Raw genomic sequence first — 18229 nt, forward strand, 5'->3', positions numbered from 1 at the left:
CCCAAGACACAATTTTAGTGGCCATGTAGTATTCTATTATATGAATGTTCCCTAAATAATCAGTTCCCTCTTAGTAGACTTTTAAATTATTCCTTCCTTCCTTCCTTCTTGCCTTCCTTTCTTTCTTCCTCCCTTCCTTCCTTTCTTCTTTCCACCATCCCTTTCTCTCTCCCTTCCTCCTGACTTCCTTTACTCATTCCTTCCTCCCTTCCTTATTACAAATAGCACTGTGATGAGTACTCATGAACAAAAACTTTTGCATATCTGCTTCCTTGTTCCTTAAAATAAGACTTTAATAGTAGAACTGTTGAATCAAAGCTTTGAGCATTTGAAGCTCTAAATACATATCATCAAATAACTCTCCTGGAAATCTGTAAGAATTCACACTTTGTATGGAACTGTCCTTTGCTTAACACCTGCTAATGTCAAGATCATATTTGTTGTTGTTATTATCACTATCTTAGCTTTAATATCTTGGGTCTTAGCACAGCAGGCCATCAGTGAACATTCAGTTCAACTAGCCATAGAATGTTTATGCCTATGTGTAAGGCTTGCGTTAAGTACTGGGGAAGAGAAAATGTGATGATAAAACCTACTGTTAGCCTTACAAATTTACACAGTAGTTGGATGGATGGATGCCTGAGAACTACTTTTCTGCTATCAGTTTTCCCAACATTGTTATGAATATAAGGGGAATCCAAAACTCCCACAATCCCTTGCATCCTAACAGGATGTCCTTGGGTTATCCAGGGAAACCCATTCTGGGAATGGCCAAGGCTGCTTTTCAGAGTAGAGAGAGGAATCCCAACCCAGGGACCTTACTTCCATCTTCTGCCATGGAGTTTTAAAATCAGAAATCCGTGGTGTTGGCCACCAGTTACGTGAGGATGATAGACACATTTGGCCTGTGGAATGATTCTAAATACCAGGCCAAGGTGAGACAACAAGACCTATGGAAATAGCAGAGCTCTTTGCATGGCCTGCAGGAATTTCTTGCCCTTCCCCCATCCTGCAATTTTTAGTAGCTGTCAAAAGAAGCACTTCTGAATCTCTCACGGAGTGAGAACAAATTTTGGAGATAAAGGGAAGATTTTAGGAGCAATGAGCTCTGATCTCTGAATCTCTCTCTTCCTGAACAGAAGCTTGTGCCTTGCCCCTCTCACTGTCACCCCATGAGACAGACAGGCCTCCCTGAACCAGCTGCTGAGATGCACCTGCCTTGAGAAAAAGGCACCCAGTTCATAAGAAGAGAATGAATATTCATTGACATGAACCCTTGCAAACTCATTTGGGGGAAAAATTAGATCAGGAGAAGTAATCAGATTATTAAAAAGAAAGAACAAGGACAAAAGGCAGTGGTCGAGGAAAGAATCACATTTAAAATGCAAAGAGAGATGTCCCTCCTCAGTGTAAATGTGACCCCCTGGACTGTGCACTGGGAATAGTTAAGCTCTCTCACATTTCTGCTGCATAAAAATGTTTTTGGAGGTCTCCATTGAAGGAGGAGGGGCAGAGGCAATACATACCCTCCACCTTTGAAAATTATAAAATAATATTTTGAGGTTTTCATCTTATCTTCCTTAGATATCAAGACAAATTGTGAGAGCAAAAGAGGCTCTGGTGAGTGCTGAGTGACAGGTTAAAGGGCTCCAATAAAGATTAGATGGTCCACTATCTCCTGAGGAAATTGCATAAAAGTGGTTATTCCCTCTTGCTTCTATTAATTTCCTCTTCCTGGCTGCTTGGAAATGCTTCATAACCTGACGCCGCAGATGGGGACGAGAGGCGCTTTCCATTATCTCAATCACTGCACTGTTTATGAGACACTTAATCTGTTTCTTTATAAAGTAATAGTCCTGTAGGTGATGGATTCAGTGTCACTGGAAGTCTTCATGCAGGGATGGGAGGGGAGGGGCATTCTTAAGAGCATTGTAAGCAGCAGGTAATTTGTTACATCTCTGAGGCTTGGAGAAGTTGGTGGGGGGATGTTTCAAGGTGACCTGGATTCCAGCTAGAGGTGACGTGTACCAGCCTCTTATTTCTTCAAGGGGGAGGGAAATATGTGTTTTGCCTGTACACACACTTAGGGATGGGGTATGCAGGTCTCATCTCTTCTCTCTGCCAAAGTCAAGAGAGGGCGGACTAGGTGCAGGGTGTGTGACACTCAGTAACCTGGTCTCTGTCAACTTACCTAGGTCTTCTGTCTGAATTGTGATCACTTGCATTGGAGGGAAGTAAACACTCTTTTCTTAAAGAAATGAAACAATTGTGGGCTTTACCTGTGAAAGGAATACAGCCTTACCTTATAGGTTTCCCAGTGACAAAGGTCTTCCAGGAATGTGCACCAAGGTGCGTGTGACTTCTCTGGCCATCCACTTCCCTGATGAGATCCTAGGTTTGGTGCCTTCTAACTTAATTTTCTTTCCTACCTCTCTAGTTCTTCTACCTTTTTCCTTCTTGCTTTGTCTTTCTCCTTCTGAATCTTGTCTCCTAACGTGATGTTTGTGTGACCATCATCTTATAAAGACAAATGCCCAAGTGATGTCCATCCTAGATGGCTGTTCCCCAGGCACCCACAAGCACAGCTCACAGATGGTGCTGTATCAGAAGCAGCAGTCCATTGTCTGCCACTAGGAAGGGAGCTCCCTAAAGCCTGTGCCCCTGTCTCCACACTGCTCCATTCCTCTAACCTGGTGCCTGGCTTGTGGTAGATCCTCAGAAAAAAAGTTGTTGAATGAGAGGCTGGTGGCTTTAGTAATAATGATAACCGTAATTCTGTATCAAGAAAGGCAACCTGTGAGTTTTGAAATATTAAAACCAAGATCTGTGCTATCCACCTCAAAATTGCTGTAATGTATTTAGTTAGGTAGACAGAACTTAATAATATTTTTTGAAACCATAGATAGATATGCCGTCTCTAGCTGCCAGATTCTCCACCATTCCCTACTGTGTTTGCCCAGCTGTTTCACAAACTCCATACCTGGCCTTGAAGGCATTTGTATTTGCTTCTTTTGGCTTATGTATATTCTTTGCTAAAATTGACCCAAAAGCTCCATGTATCACCTCTAATTAAAGTTGTTTTTTCTCAAGGGGAAGCATAGTTTTCTTATTTATTTTTCTTAGTAAAATAACAGCATTGTTATTTTATGATACAAGGTGAGTTTAAAAAAGGCTTTGTGAACTTCTAGCCTTCCATTTTAACTGTTAGCATTCGTTGCATTAATTGTATGAGAAAATATAGTACAAGTGTGGTTACAAAGTTACAATCTAAAAGTTTAATAAGTGAATTTAGAAAGACTGCTTCTTTGTAAATCAGGGAAATCCTAGACACAGATTTTATTAAGATATTAACATATTAAGTCTGAATATTAAGTAGATTTAACCATTTTTCAATTATAGGTGCAATATGTTTTATAGATAAAGTGTTCTACCCATTATTCAAACTGAAATAACCTATGCAGAGACACATTTTTTCGTTTAGTTTAAGGACTTATTTGCCTACTTTGAAACTCAAACTTATATTCTGACCCTGGACTCTGAAAGTCCCAGCAAAGAAAACTTGACTTTCAAAAGGCAGTGGGTATGTTGCAAGGAAGAGGAATTAGCATAGGGCTAATAGCTATATTAGTATAGCATGGTGCCTGGCTTCTGGTAGATACTCAGAAGGTATTTGTTTTGTGAGGGGTTTGGTAACTTTTGTAATAATGCCAACCATAAATCTTAATTAATAAAGGCAATCCCTGAGTTTTGAAATATTAAAGCAAAGAACTATGTTATCTACCTCAAAATTCCTGAGATGAAGATGGTTAGACAAATACAATAATTAATTATTTTTGAAACCATAGATAGGTGCTAAGCACTAGCATTAGTGCTTCTTCTCATAAGTGGATTCATGTAAAATGTTAGTGCCTGTGGCAGTCATGAGAGGTATAGATCTTTTACACAGATGAACAAATTGAGGCTCTGAATGGTTGCATGACTTGCTGGTGTTTCCAGTAGAGCCAGGACACAGATTCAGGACTGTGTGACCACCACCCAGTGCTCATTTCTTTGTGGGAGGATGGAGTCAAGCCCCCTTATGAGACCTCTTTCCTCCACCCATCTCTGAGTCTCTCTCCCTAAATGTCAGCTTGGAACTACTCCTTTCCGCTTTCTTCCCTTGTGGCCTCCTTGAAATTCAGAGACCAAGCTACTTAAAACTCCATAAAAAATCTCAGAAGGCAGCACTTTCCAAATCCCTCTGCCACTTGTGGATGTGATTGTTTATGCTGTTAACTTATTAAACGTGGAGTGAAGAAGCTTTTAAGTGTTAGAAAGAATCTGAAAACATCATGTTCTTGGACTGATACATTAAGAAAATTACAGTGTGACAGAGACCGAATACGAATGCATGAGTAGTCACCACATCACCTCCCCATTTTCCAGGAGAGAGTCCTCCTGCATCTAAGCAGCTCGGGCGCAGGTTTTTGTCTGTGTTCTTTGTGTCCAGAACCTAGGGGGCAAGCAATGGCAGAGTCTGAAAATGGAAAGGGCCAAGCACTTCTTCAGGAGATGAGAGAATGAGATGTGGAAAGAAGGAAGGGAAAGAGGAGAGAAAGAGAGGGAGAGTCTACTGAGTAGACTTAGAATTATAGATTAGTAAACCGAATTTTAGGATACTTTAAGTATGCCACTCAGTGTTTTCTGCTTTGATGTTTTATGTATTGATTCTTTGGTAAAGATTCAAACCCATTCTTCTTCCAACAGAAAATTTTCCTTGAAAGTGCTGAGGTGTGTTATCAAGTGACCAATTTTTATAACAGAAATTACTGTTGTCCAACAATTGGGAAACAACTTTGAATCCAGAGTGTCTCATGGAATGTGGGTTCCAGGGGATGCTCTACAAACTAGGGCTTGTTAGTGAAAAAGCATAGTATTCTACATCTTATTTGTTAAATTTCTGGGCAATTCGGTAATCGAAATTAATATTTTAGGACCACATTTTCAAAATATCTGACCACAGAACCCTTTTGTGAGTAGTAACTCAAAGAACTCATATTGCGTGGACCACAGTTGGGTTTCATCATTCCAAAACATCCCATTTCACAGGGCACGTTCCGTCCCCACCCACAGTGGCACATCCGGAGTAACTGAAACCATTGCCTCACTTTAAGTGAGCAGCAGAGTGAGAAAACTTTCACAGCATAGGAAAATGTTTTTCCTTCTTGTGTTGGCAGGAAAGTGGTAGACGTTTTTCAAATAGCTTATATGTATATCATCACTATTATTTCCCCCACTGTGTGATACTGGGTAACCTTTTAACCTCTCTGAGTCCCAATTTCCTCATTAGCAAAATGGAGATAATAATACCTACCCCATAGACTAATGCATGTAGAGCACTTAACAAGACAAGTTAACAGATGGTGGTTATTGCTATTATTAAAGAATACTCTGCACTTTCCAGGAGGGAACAATATATTTGGGAAGATGAGTTTCATATAAGTTTAAGCTATTCTACTGGTACTTCTGTTCAGGCAATGATCACATCATATTATAATAGTGTGATGACACTGGATTAAGAGCTCCTTGAAGGCAGGCTGTGCTCCCTGTATCAGGTTCTCAGTAGCTGTAGAGTTAAGTGTTTGTTGAAGAATTGGTGAGGTGTGCATGAAAGCCAAACAATTTGATCAGGCAGTAATTTCAACCAACCAGAGCAGGCTTCATGGGGACAATAAGAGACAGGGGCAAAGGTGGTGAGGAAGGACAATTGGGAAGGCAGGATTGATGGAACAACAAGGAAGAGACCTGATGTCTACACTTGGGGGTCTCTGTAGATGACACATGGTCCAAGCCTTGAAGACAGTCTGGAGGCGGGTGTTGCAGGGCCTGACTCCATAGAGGCTGACTCCACAGGGAGCCCTCAAATGAGAGCACTCCTTCACTGGGCATTGAGCTTTCCAGCCGTTCCCAACCTGTCCTATTACCATGTATGTGATAGATGACACCAAGTGCACAGCACATTCTCTGGTGCCACATTCTTTTCTTACCCCACCCCTGAGAGCATATTAAAATGCAATTAAGGGAGAATGATGTTGTTAAGGCAGTAACCTTGAAATCACTTTAATTTCCTTTTAAAGAATCACTCATGAATCTCAGTCTTTTGCCATCATTCATAGCAAGTGCTTGTTAACATCTCACAGTGTCCCTCATGTGTATTGCAACATGGCATTTAAGAACCAGGGGATTGGTCCGTTGTCAACCAGGACCCCTGTCCATCTGAGGCTATAAGGCTAGATTCAGTGAATTGCTCAGGGCAAGGCCCTGGTTGTTAGTGAGGTGGAAGGGAGAGGGAACAACCATTTATAGAGCACTTATGTCTCATGCAGTGAGCCACACGTGAGATTCATTTTCTCAATTAAATCTTTTGACACACCTGAGAGTGAAGAATCATTTTTTCATATTATTCAAGTAAGAGAAGCTGTTGGTACCAAGAAGGTATATTTCACTAAGGTTGCTTGAAGAAAGGAAAGTGTTAAATAGGGGTTGCTTCAACCTGAGATGCTCACTTTGTGCACTAGATTCAAGGAGGGAAACTCAGTATTCTTGTTAGGATTGCAGAATCTTTCATTTTTCAGTTCTAGGGAAGGATCTTTGGTTGACACTCTTCCGTTAATTCTCACATGATCTCTTTGTGTTCCAGCTTGTCCTGCAGGGACGTTCAAGGCCAGCCAGGAAGCTGAGGGCTGCTCCCACTGCCCTTCCAACAGCCGTTCCCCTTCAGAGGCATCTCCCATCTGCACATGCCGGACTGGTTATTATCGAGCAGACTTTGATCCCCCAGAAGTGGCATGCACTAGTAAGTATCTAGTGTGGGCTTTGGGCTGGGGAGTTTGGTTCCTTGACAGTGCACGTGGTAGGCCTGGAGCAGGAAATTGAAGCCATCCCTCCATTGCAGTGCAAAGCAGAAGCACTAGCCATGGTGCTGAAATGACCACTCTTATGCTGCAGAATGCAGGACCCTTCCCTCTGCTGAAATCATAAAGTCAAGATCATGTTCTTCTTGCCCCCTCCTTCCAGGAGGAAAGGTCTTCCTTCCAACCCATAAGTACAACTTCTACTCATCAGACAGTAAAAATGCCAGACTGGAGATTTTTGAGTGTGAAATAAAGGTCCACTAGGCCATTGCAACAATTCCTAGTTAACTATTTTGGTTGCCTCCTGTGAGAAGACCTCTGGTCTCTATGGTTGAAAAATCTCCTTTTATTCATTGGGATTTTGCATGTCTGCAATGAGGATTCTCTTGGAACTCTCGTAATTTTATTAATTGTCCAGTTATTCTGCAATTATCTTATCTCAACTACCAAATGAAAGTCCTTGTGTGCCAGGATCATATATTTATCTCCCTGTGTCCCTTCCAGTGCCTGTCATCTGTACTTCTGCCAAATTGTGAGACCAGGTGCCTGACTACAGAGTGCATCTCTATGGCATAAATTCCAAGGACTAGGGTTAATGAATCAGTTACCTCCATTCTCCCATTATCTGCTGTAGAAGGAAGGGCAGTCATTCTGCCAAAATCGAAGAGATGTCGCTACTCTCTGGATAGGGATTAGGGGGAGAATAATTTCCTCCCATTCTTCTCTCCCATAATAATGCCAAGCAGGAAGCACTGCTCTCCAGCTCGGCACTTTAGAGAACTTTTTCTTCTTCCCCTACGGTTGTGGCCCTGAAGTAGGAATGATATCTTTTTTTGATATTCCTGTTGTATTCTGGAATTAATACTTCAGGTTAGCCTCTAATCATGGTAGAACTTTCTCCTGCATTGGATTATCTGGCCAGGCTCACTATGAGTAACAACCTTCCCATACACCTTCTTGAATCAATTCTCTCTTATGTACCCCCACAGAAGGGTGTTTCATACATACTTGCAGTTTGATGGACAGAAAAAAATAAAACTAGACTCTGAGTAGAAGAATTTCTCAATTCTGGCCTTGCAGTATATCTAACCTTTGCTGGATACAGAGAAGGAATGAAAGTATCTTCTAGATCAAGGTCCTGAGCCTGATCAATGCTTATAGATCTCAGCAGAGGAAAAGCTCATCTCTTGTAAGCTGATTTTCCCCAGACCTCCTCCTCTTGGGTGAGTGAAGATTAACAGAAATGATTCCATTTCTGCTGAGTAGAGACCCTGTATTTCTATGGCAGTGGTTTCTCCACTGATGTCTCCCATGAGCCTGAAAGACATTGTTTAATGTATTTCTTTAGTACATATTTTCAATTAAATCTTTTGACACACTTGAAAGGGAAGAATCATTTTTAATATCTACTTATGAATGCTGAATCATTGCTACCTGAATGTACAGACCGAGGACCAAATGATGTCCAAAGCATATGTCCAGGGTCTCAGCTTCCTGGAAACATGCTGTTCCACTTCTGCTCATGAATCCCTTTGTCTGGCTCCCTTTACAGATGAACTATTACTAATAGAAGTCTGACCTCCCAGCTTTGTTCTTCAAGAGATATACCCTGTAAATTCACCTAGTCTCTGGATAAGTCCAACAAAAGGAAGGAAAGCCAATGACCAAATGTTCAGAATGCTGATGTGACACAGTCTTTCTTGCTATGGCCTCTCTCTCACTTACTATTCAAGGCTTATCTTCCAGCCATCTTATCTGATATACTTGAATCTACAGGACCGGTCCTGGAAAAAACAAGAATATCCCAAAATCTCCAGTCTGACCACTGTAACTGCGGTCACCTGCTTTAAATTAGACCTCACAGGCATTTCCCTCTTGCCACTGCACACCTTCCTCACCTCTGTGATTCCATTGTACTCCACCCCCACCTCACCCAGAGTGGGACAGAGCTGCACTTACCTGTGTGTGTTATCACACCTGTCATACCTTTATGTAGCCCTGTGTCTTATACCCCAGGACATACATAGAGCAAGACCAGATATTTCTAAATCAAAGCAAAAACATGGACGTGGTATGCAGGCCCAAGAGCAGCCCCTGGATGTATTGTTTTGCTCCACGCCTCAACCTATAGGGACGAACACTTGGAGAGGGAACCCAGAGGGCAGGGCTGGGATGCAGCACAATGCTAGGCAAAACAAGTATAAATAAAGCTATTATTTTATTGAGTCTCATTATATATTTGATTTATTGTGTGCCAAGGAAGTACTGTATGAAAAAGTCAATTTGTTGGCTTTTATATTCTCATTAGGGTTTCCTTTTAAAGCATTCTAATTGGAGGTGCCATCTGTTCTCTTAAAAAGGCATCACACATCACTACAGTAAATAATTTTTCAGATAGAAGCAGCATATCTGGAACTGTTGAGGAAAGGCACGATCCTCTACCATGGCCTTGGGGGCTCCAGCTGGCCTAGCAGGTCAAGCAGGACAGGTATGTAGGGACCCAACCCAGTCTGAGAGAGGCTGTTTGGGGCCTGGGGCTGGGAGGGCTGGTTCATGTTGCAAATCTGTCCCATCAGGAAATAATTAAAGCCTGGTTGGGCACCAGCAGTACCCAGGTAAAGAAAGAGAGCTATGCTTTGTAAAATGTCAGGCTAGAAAGCATCTACACAGTCCTAGTCCTGTGAACAGGGCGGAAAAGCAGTGTCAGGAGAGTCCATGAGCTGTGAGCTCAAACTCTGGAAGGAACTCATGTCTAGCTTCTTGCCATTGTTTTTAAGTGACATTATATCCACAGTCCACTTATTCAACAGTCATATTGACCTTTTAATAAAGAATCTTACAGCTTTAAAGTGTGCCCTCTTACAAGTCTAAACAATTTATAGTAAACTTAAGAATATTTTTAATGAATCCTGTTAATCTTTGGCACCAGGACATATACAGTCACTGTATTTCTGTAGTACTAAGAGTTTTCATTTATCCCATATAAACATTGACAGTGACAAATTTTGTAGTTCTGTTTGGTCTTTTCCTTCCTTATTTTTATTTCATTTTTCAATAAAATTGAGGGCTTTGCACTTGTTAGGCATGGTCTCTATCACTTAAGCCATACCACCAGCCCTTTTTGTGTTGGTTATTTTTGAGGTAGCATCTCACTCTATGCCTAGGCTGCCCTGGACTATGATACTCCTATTTATGCTTCTCCATGTAGCTAGCATGACAGGCATGTGCCATTGCACCTAACCATTGGATGAGATGGGGGTTCTCATGAACTTTTTGCCCAGATTGGCTTTGAACTATGGTCCTCCTGATCTCTGCCTCCTGAGTAGCTAAAATTACAGGCTTGAGCCACCATGTCCACCCTTTATTTTGTTTTTAATCTAGTGGGAAAGGCAAGGATTCCCTTGACCTCTGAGAGACCCTAGAAGTTGGACCCAAGTGTCCAACTTGTCCTTGAACTTTGTCAGTACACTCAACAGGGATGTGTATGTACTCCAAGGAAGTGTCAGAGAGCTGGAATGGGCTCTTACTGATCTCAGAGGAGAATGGTACAGTGAGCTGTGCAGCTATGTTGAGTCCATGGTCATAAAACTGATGGTGATCTGTAGACACTCAGCTCCTTCCCACACCTCTGTTAAGGCCTGCAGTGCTAGATCCACTGCAGGAGTGCCTAGCTAATGGCTCCCTTGCCCAGTCCTGGCCCAATATGAGCTCATATCCACTAGGAAATTTCATCTCCCCAACCTGAGTCATTCATGGGTTAAGGTGGGAGCTTGAAGGATAGCTAGGTCCTCCCACCCCTCCATGCTAATTAAACTACAAATGAAGCACCTAGGCACTGGATAATCACATTCACTAAGGAGTTTTTAAAATAATGTAGAACTCTTAAACTGGCCAGGGCCATACGGAAAGTGGACTAGGGAGGAGTGAAGAGGACTGATAGAGATGAACCAGTTGGGGTTGTAATATATATATACATGGAAACAACACAAGGAAACTCCCTGTGTAGCTATCTCTATCTCAAACCAGCAAAAACGCCTTGTTTCTCTTTATATCTTTTATGTTTTTTCTTATAAAAATCAGAGAACATGAGGGCGAAATAGGTTCTGCCTAGGGTGGAGGGGTTAACACCGGTGGGATGGGGGAGGTGGTGGGGAAAGAGGTAGGAGGATGAATATGGTGGGAATAATGTATACACATGTATGTAAATGCAAAAATGATACCTGTTGAAACTGTTCCAGGAATCAGGGAAGGGGGGGATGAAAAAGAGCAGTGGAGCAGGTTAATTCAATTATGATATATTTGATACATTATAAGAACCTTTGTAAATGCTACAATGTACCCCTACCCACCCCTACCCAGCACAATTAAAAACATATAAAAGAAAAAAATACCACTTACAGTGGAGGGACAGGTTCAGAGGAAGGAGACAAAGGGAGAGGCAAGGACAAGGTGCTACCCCACCAGCAGGGAGGAGTTGAGAAAGCTGTGGGCTGAGGAGCTGATGCTGACTTTCTGTGCTCAGAAGAGTTACTGCCTCTTCCTTGGGTCTCCAGGAGAAAACAGTGTTTATTTTGCTCCTGCTCTCATACCATAATCAACACACAAGACTTCTGGGAACCTAAAAGAGGTGTGGAGATTTCTCCCCACCCCTAGGCAAGCGATTCTGCAACAGTGGACATCAGCTGCTTATCCTCTAGTCCAGCCAGTTGGACACTGTCCACCTGCCAGTGGTATCAGATCTTACAGGTTAAAGGCTCAGTCTCCAAGGCTGCCCCCCACCTTTATATACCAGTTACAAGCTCCGGGTTGTTTTACTGTATATCTGGCCAACCAGCTAGAAAACAAGGTTCCCACAAGCCCCTGAAGCTTGATTCATGTGCTTGAGTAGCTTACATAACTCAGAAATATTTATATTTACCAGCTTATTACCAAAGAGATACAAAAGATAGAGATGAAGAGGTGCACTGGGCAAGGTATGGCAGAAGAGGTTTGGAAATTCCATGCTCTCTCGGGGGCATTCCACCCTAAGGAGCTTCCATGTGTTTGGCTATTCAGAAATTCTCTTTTTTATGGAGACTATTACATATGTCCAATTTTCTACATCCTTAGTCATTGGTGATCAACTTAATCTTCAGTCCTTCTCCCCTACTTGGATGTTGGGGGCATCAGATAGTCCCATCTTCCTAACCCTCCCTTGATGACCAGCCACCATCTTGAAATTACCAAGAGGCTGCAAGCATAGTAAAAACACATCCCTTAGAAGATTCTAAGGATTTGGGGAGTTGTATGTCCGAAAATGGGTCTAGAACAAAGATCAAATGTATATTCACAATATAATAGTCTCTTCCTGATACCCACCTGGGCACTGCCCAGAGGCCATGAGGAATCCTGGCATTCCTAAACTTCACTGATGTTGAGAGAGTCCTGGGAAAGCTTATAGAATCATCAGTTGAAAGGGGTGGTTGGAAGATGGACTTTAAATCTTGACTCTGTCTTGTACCTTCTTTGTGACCTTGGCCTAATTTCTTAACTTTCTTATATTCTATGTCATTCCATTCTCACAATCTCATAATAATGTATGCTTTTCTGAGTTGTTACTAGGATTAAGCAAAACATATTATAGTATCTTTGGCACAGTGCCTAATTCATAATAAACTCTGAATTGATGTTAAAACTTGCTTTAGTACTATCCCTGGAAAGTGTGAAGATTGCAGCAGATATGGGAGTTTCTAGTATGAGTATATGTTGGAGATCTTAAAATAAAAGTAATGTGGTTGGGGAGCCCAGGTTTGACTTCATCCCTGAGCATCACAACAGAACCCATTGTGTGACTGCAAAATACACATTCACCTTAGTCTGAAGAGCCTGGTGAAAGCAAAAGAGCATCCAGGCATACTTTGGAAGAAAAAGGGAGCACAGAGCAAGTACCTGAAAACCTGCCAAGCCTTATCCACTGAGATGAGAGGAGCTGAGAAGCTGGGCAGGAGCAATGTCTGACAAGACTGGCCTTAAGTTCTCAGAGAGCAGGGCTCATGGACTCTGAGTGAGACATGACTTTTCCTCTTTCCACATGTGAGTCAGATGGAAAGGAGAGAATGACGGAATCAGCCAGACAGAAGGAGCAGTCAGGAAAGCACAAGGAAGTGCATAGCAATGTGAAACCAAGCACTGTGATGCATGACTTCAGTTTTAAATAATTTCTAGTTTACTAGGGGACGAAATGGAAGGGAGGAATTTATGAAGCAGGTGAAAATAGATAATTATGCCCTATAAAATTGCTGTCTGTGAAAAACTATGTGGAAGGACTGGTGTGAAAATAATTACCTTGTTACATTTCTGACCACAAAAACCCCTTTTCTGTCACTCACATGGGCAAAATTTTGATGGATAACAGAGGCAAGCTAGTGCTTGTTTTATTTCTTTTATTTCTTCTTCAAAAGCAGTGAGTGTCCCTTGGAAGTTTTGGTGACAGAAATGGAATGAACAGGGGGTTACAAGGTCACTGTGTCTCCCGAGGCTTCTTGATGTCCCCTCAGAAGAGAAAGCACAATGCCACTCAGCCCTCTGGGGTACCCTGATGGCCATCTGTGACTTCCTGCTAATTCATACAGACAGGCAGGAAATCCGAGTCTGAAGAGCACAGGCTTTGAGTTTGGCTTCTGATTGTGTGACTTGGGGCAAGTTTTATGGCCTTTTTGAATGTGAACTTCCTCATTGGGAAAACTAAATATATTGGAACTTAGATTAGAAGGTTGTGGGAATTAAACAACAGAATGGAAGTGATAGAAACTCAGATCTGTCTGACACCAATGTCTTGGCTCAATGAGAGCTAAAATTCAGGAGCTCTTAGGTGGTATTGCAGATGGTCATGGCAACGATGGGTGATTTGCTAGTTTTCTGATGCGTGTAGGGTAAGAATCATCCCATCCCTCCCCCAGAGCCCAGTCCCTGGTCTTCCCAGACAAGCTAGGAAGGATGGAGAAGGAGACACCAGTCCCAGAGGGTGGGAAGGGCCTTGAGACTTGAGATGACAGAGACCTCTGTGGGTGTCTGATGACTAGCCTTTGTATCTGATCTGATGGCCATCAGAACATCGTGAGGTCTATAAGGATGTATGTTCAAAGCCTTCTGCCACTGGTCATATGTGCAGGAAGCTGGCACACTCCACAAGATTGCTAATGATGGTTTCCTTTAGATCAGTGGTATTTTTACTGCAGTCGTTGAACAGGCAGCCTTGGTGTCACCTGGGAACTTGCTAGACATACAAGTTCTCAGCCCCTCCCTAGATCTGCTGATTGAGAAGCTCTGGGGGTGGGGCCCAGCTAGCAGGTTTAATAAGCCCTACAGGTGATTTTGGAGGCTTCTAAATTTTGAGAACATTGCTTTAGCATTAGGTCATGTTTCTCTCTTCTCTGCTTTGGGATTCTTGGTGAGAAAGGCCATTGAGTGAATTTCCATATATTAGAACCACAAGGCCTGCCCCTCCCCATAAGTGACCTGTGTGCCAGGTGGGCAGGTTGGGAAGGGGGCTGTGATATGTATGTGAGAAAGAAAGGGGTGATGTGGGATGTAAGTATGCATGTGTGAGTGAGTGTGTGTGTTTGAGTGGTTCAAGGGAGAGTCTCACTATTCTTCAAAATAACTCCACCTTCTCTGGCTATATTTTCATTTTGTTCTCCCTCAGGTCAGAGTGAGTCAGAGATGTGTGGACACCTGCAATGGACAGCATTAGCTGGGACTGGGAACATAATGGGAGGGAGAGGAAAATGGAAGCCAAGGAGAACAGCCTGGATGGAATGGGCTCAAGGAGAAGAGAAGCAAAATAACTGGTGGGCACCATTCACCTGAGTTCTGATGGAGGGTCCCGTGGATAGGTGGTAGACCTTGCCACTCACCTGGTTCTTCCCAGTCCTCCTAGCAGGAAGTCAGACCAACAGGAAATCACTGCAGGGAGGGGCTCTTCTAGCTTTTGAGACTGGAAGGCAACAACATACCCTCCACCTGGGACAGGAATCCAGTGTTATAAATTGAGGAATGCCTTCTTGTCCATATGCTACACTTGGGGATGATTTTAAATATTTTTCCAAAATAGAACTTTCCACAAATGTTTACCTCTGTTAACTAGGCCTTGCAACATATTGCTTTACTCAAGGTTAGCTTTCCTTTTTGCTGATCAGAGCAAAAAATTCACTCTGTGTCCCATTTTATAGCAAGAGAGTTGCTTGGTTTTATCCTGATACATGGATCCATTTGCACATAAAAATGTCATATATTTTTTGGAGGAGGATGTAGCCACTGTTTTTTCCTTAAGGTGAAATTCAGTTAAGAGTCATAGATTAAAAAGAGTCAGGTCAACTTACTTCATGGAGACTGGTTTTGGGCTCACTTCCTATGCTGACCAGGTAGATGGTTTGTGCACCTGGATACAGAATGGAGGGAGTGTGACTGTAAGCTGAAAGCTATTTATAACTGTCACTGATGTTTCAAGAAGGGTCAGCATTGCCTGTGTAAATGCACTTTCACACTTCTGAAATCTACAATTTATTTTCACAGTTGTTTGACCCAAGTGGGTATAACCCTTATGAAGAATGCTATAGCTCTAAGTTTAAAGCTAATAGCCAGGCACATATGCTGACTTTCCATTTCAGTGTTCTATCTTAAGAGCATTTGTAGTCACAGTTTGTTAACATCTGGAGCACTCTGTAATTCCTGCCACCAAAACTCTTCTCCCATGTCAGCCTTCTCTCTCCAACAGTCCTGAGAAGTGATCATATCTTTTTTATTTTCCTGAGTGTTTGTGATGCCAGGCAGCTCATATATTTTGCAGGATGTCTCCATTTCATTGCTAGCAGCCATCATTCATCATTGTAGGAGAGATCGTCCAGGCCTTGCACTGGCCTCTCCTCCCAGTCCTTGCCATTCATTGGCCGTTGGTTGACCACTGAGGACCAATGATCAGCAGACCACAGGTTTACAAGTTTAAAGACAACTTTCTCATCCTCCTTCATCATCTTCTTCTTAGGCTAAATATCTGTTATTTTATTCATCTCCCAAAGAACATGATTTCCCAAACTCCCATAACCACCCCCTCTGTTCTGTTTAGCCTTTTCTGAATTTCCCTAAAATTCACAAAATAACGGCATTCGGAATGCAACTTGTGATCCTCACTCCAGAATAGAGTTCAGTGGAAAAGGGGCAGATTTTTCTCCTGTGATTGGTATACTGTTGATTGTTTATAGGCTTCTACCCCTACCAGACTCATCAGCTACTAAATGTCCAATATTTGTCCCATCAGGAGATGCTGCCCATTTATGTCTCCCCTGTTGTGCTCTTATAAACATGACCATAAATCTTTCCCTATGGATTTAGGTCAGTGCTTTCCCATGTATACGTCATCTGAACACTGGTATTTATCATCTCAAATGAGCAGTATTAGTGTAATTGTTGGGAGTGTAGGTTCTAGAGCCTGTGCCCAGGTTCAAGGCCTGTATAGCTACTTGCCAGCAATATGGAAAAAGTGACAAGTGTTCTCTGTGAGTCTGTTTCCTCATCCAATATTGATGTCTGTCTCAGTGCATTCTCATGGGAATCAAATGCAATAATGCTACTTAAATAGTGTTTGACATATTAAACATTTAACAGAAACAAATTATTCCATTAATTATTAATAATTATAATATTCATAACATAATTGTTATGAATTATTATTTTATTATCAGAATTGCCTGTTCTATTTTATGTTATTTTCAAAGTCTTTAAAATCCAAGCACTAGCATTATCATTTAGTTAACATTGTTTCCTTTGAGAGAAAAGAATTTGTGCACTTTTTCAGTTACCCTTGTGGAAATCTAGGTATGCTATTTACTTTTTCTCTATAAGCCAGTAAACTTTTAGAAAAAGAAACAATGTCAGCTGGCCTGTCTTATACTTAGAAAACACATGCTGGTCTTTGTCATCCTTTCTTTGAGGTTCACAAAGCAGTGGTTTAATTGTCAAGTTCCAGAGGGAGGAGAGGGATTGAGGTTAACTTTTCCATCTTCTGACTCTGTCCAGGAGCCAGGTTCAGAATTTATCCTCAACTCCGTTATACTGGGTGGAGCCCCACCTCCACGCCCAGCTTCCATCAGTGTTCTTCTCAAAGTCTGTCCTCATGTCTCTCTTCTCTGTTTTAAAAATAAGATTGAAGTCATCTACCCCTTGACCTTAGGATCCTTTCTTGACACAAATTCTCCTTTGTGACATCAGGCAATATCCCTGATGTCAAATGTATAGGTGCCAGTCCCAGGAAGGATGGGGGATGAACACTGACGTCTGAACTTGCAGCCTCACCATCTCCTGGGATCAGTATATCTCCCACCTTTCCCTGGAGAATACCCACTTCCTCCATCATTCCCTCATCCTCTAGACGCTATTCTAGAAACTTGGTAATATCCAGTCCTTTCTAAAAACCAGGACTGTGACCATCCAGAGTCCCTGGTTGGTAACACATGTAGATGCTGTATGGAAGCCAGAGTCAGAGACTTACGTGCATCACTGATGGTATCATTTGTGTGTGCAAAGACCAGGGACCACAGTCTCTTTAACTGTCATCAGGGTTTTAGAGAGAAGTCACTTTCAACCTACTGCAAGGTAGATTTTGAATATTGTCCAAACAAAACAAAGGCTGCTGAGTAATGAATGATCTTCCCATAAGTACAAGTGTACAAAAAAGGAGTTGGTGATGCCTACTAAGATGGTTTCAGAGTAATTTAGAAAATTGGGTAAAGTAGACAGAACTGAGACCAGGGTCAATTTTGGCTATATTCTTGCTTTCTTTATTACATGTGGCATAAGACAAGAGAGCCATCATTTTGTAGTGATTTATTTTGAATCTGTGTGTCTGGTCTTTGGTGTGGTTTTCCATACCATTGTCTGGAAAGTGCCAAGTCCAAGTCATACTCCTCAAGAACTATTATGCTATGGGATTGAATGTGGTCTTGAAGGCTGGACTTACAGATGTATAAGTAATCAATGATGATTTTGAAGAGGAAGAAAAGTCTGCAATGAGTAGTCAGTCTGCAAAAGGCCCAAGATTCCCTCCTGTCTATGCCACAGACCACCTCCATCCTACTCACTAAATAGTGTTCCAGTGTTGAAATCTTGTCAAGAAGGGTGGCTTGTCTTATAGAGGTTGAAGGTACAGAAGCAGAGACCAATATAACACAGTGGCCACTCTACTACTGAAGAGTAGTAGATCTGGGTAACAGTAGTAACGTAGTCCCATCCCTTCATGGATGTGGGCTGGGACTTGCAGGAGATGCCTCAGGGGTCCTTTTCAGGAGCTTCACCAAGTCACT

General features: G+C 42.2%; 1 protein-coding gene across 2 annotated transcripts in view; it reads left to right on the forward strand.

The window, feature by feature from the left end:
* Positions 1 to 18229, forward strand: part of Ephb1 (EPH receptor B1) — a 440603-nt gene that overhangs the window by 288861 nt on the left and 133513 nt on the right. For both annotated transcript variants that reach the window (XM_074060049.1, XM_074060048.1), the window contains exon 4: positions 6680 to 6835. In XM_074060049.1, the coding sequence (XP_073916150.1) occupies positions 6680 to 6835 (156 nt within the window). The remainder of the gene's footprint in view (positions 1 to 6679; positions 6836 to 18229) is intronic.

Source organism: Castor canadensis, chromosome 17 (assembly GCF_047511655.1).
Source record: "Castor canadensis chromosome 17, mCasCan1.hap1v2, whole genome shotgun sequence".
In the NCBI taxonomy this organism is placed as follows: domain Eukaryota; kingdom Metazoa; phylum Chordata; class Mammalia; order Rodentia; family Castoridae; genus Castor; species Castor canadensis.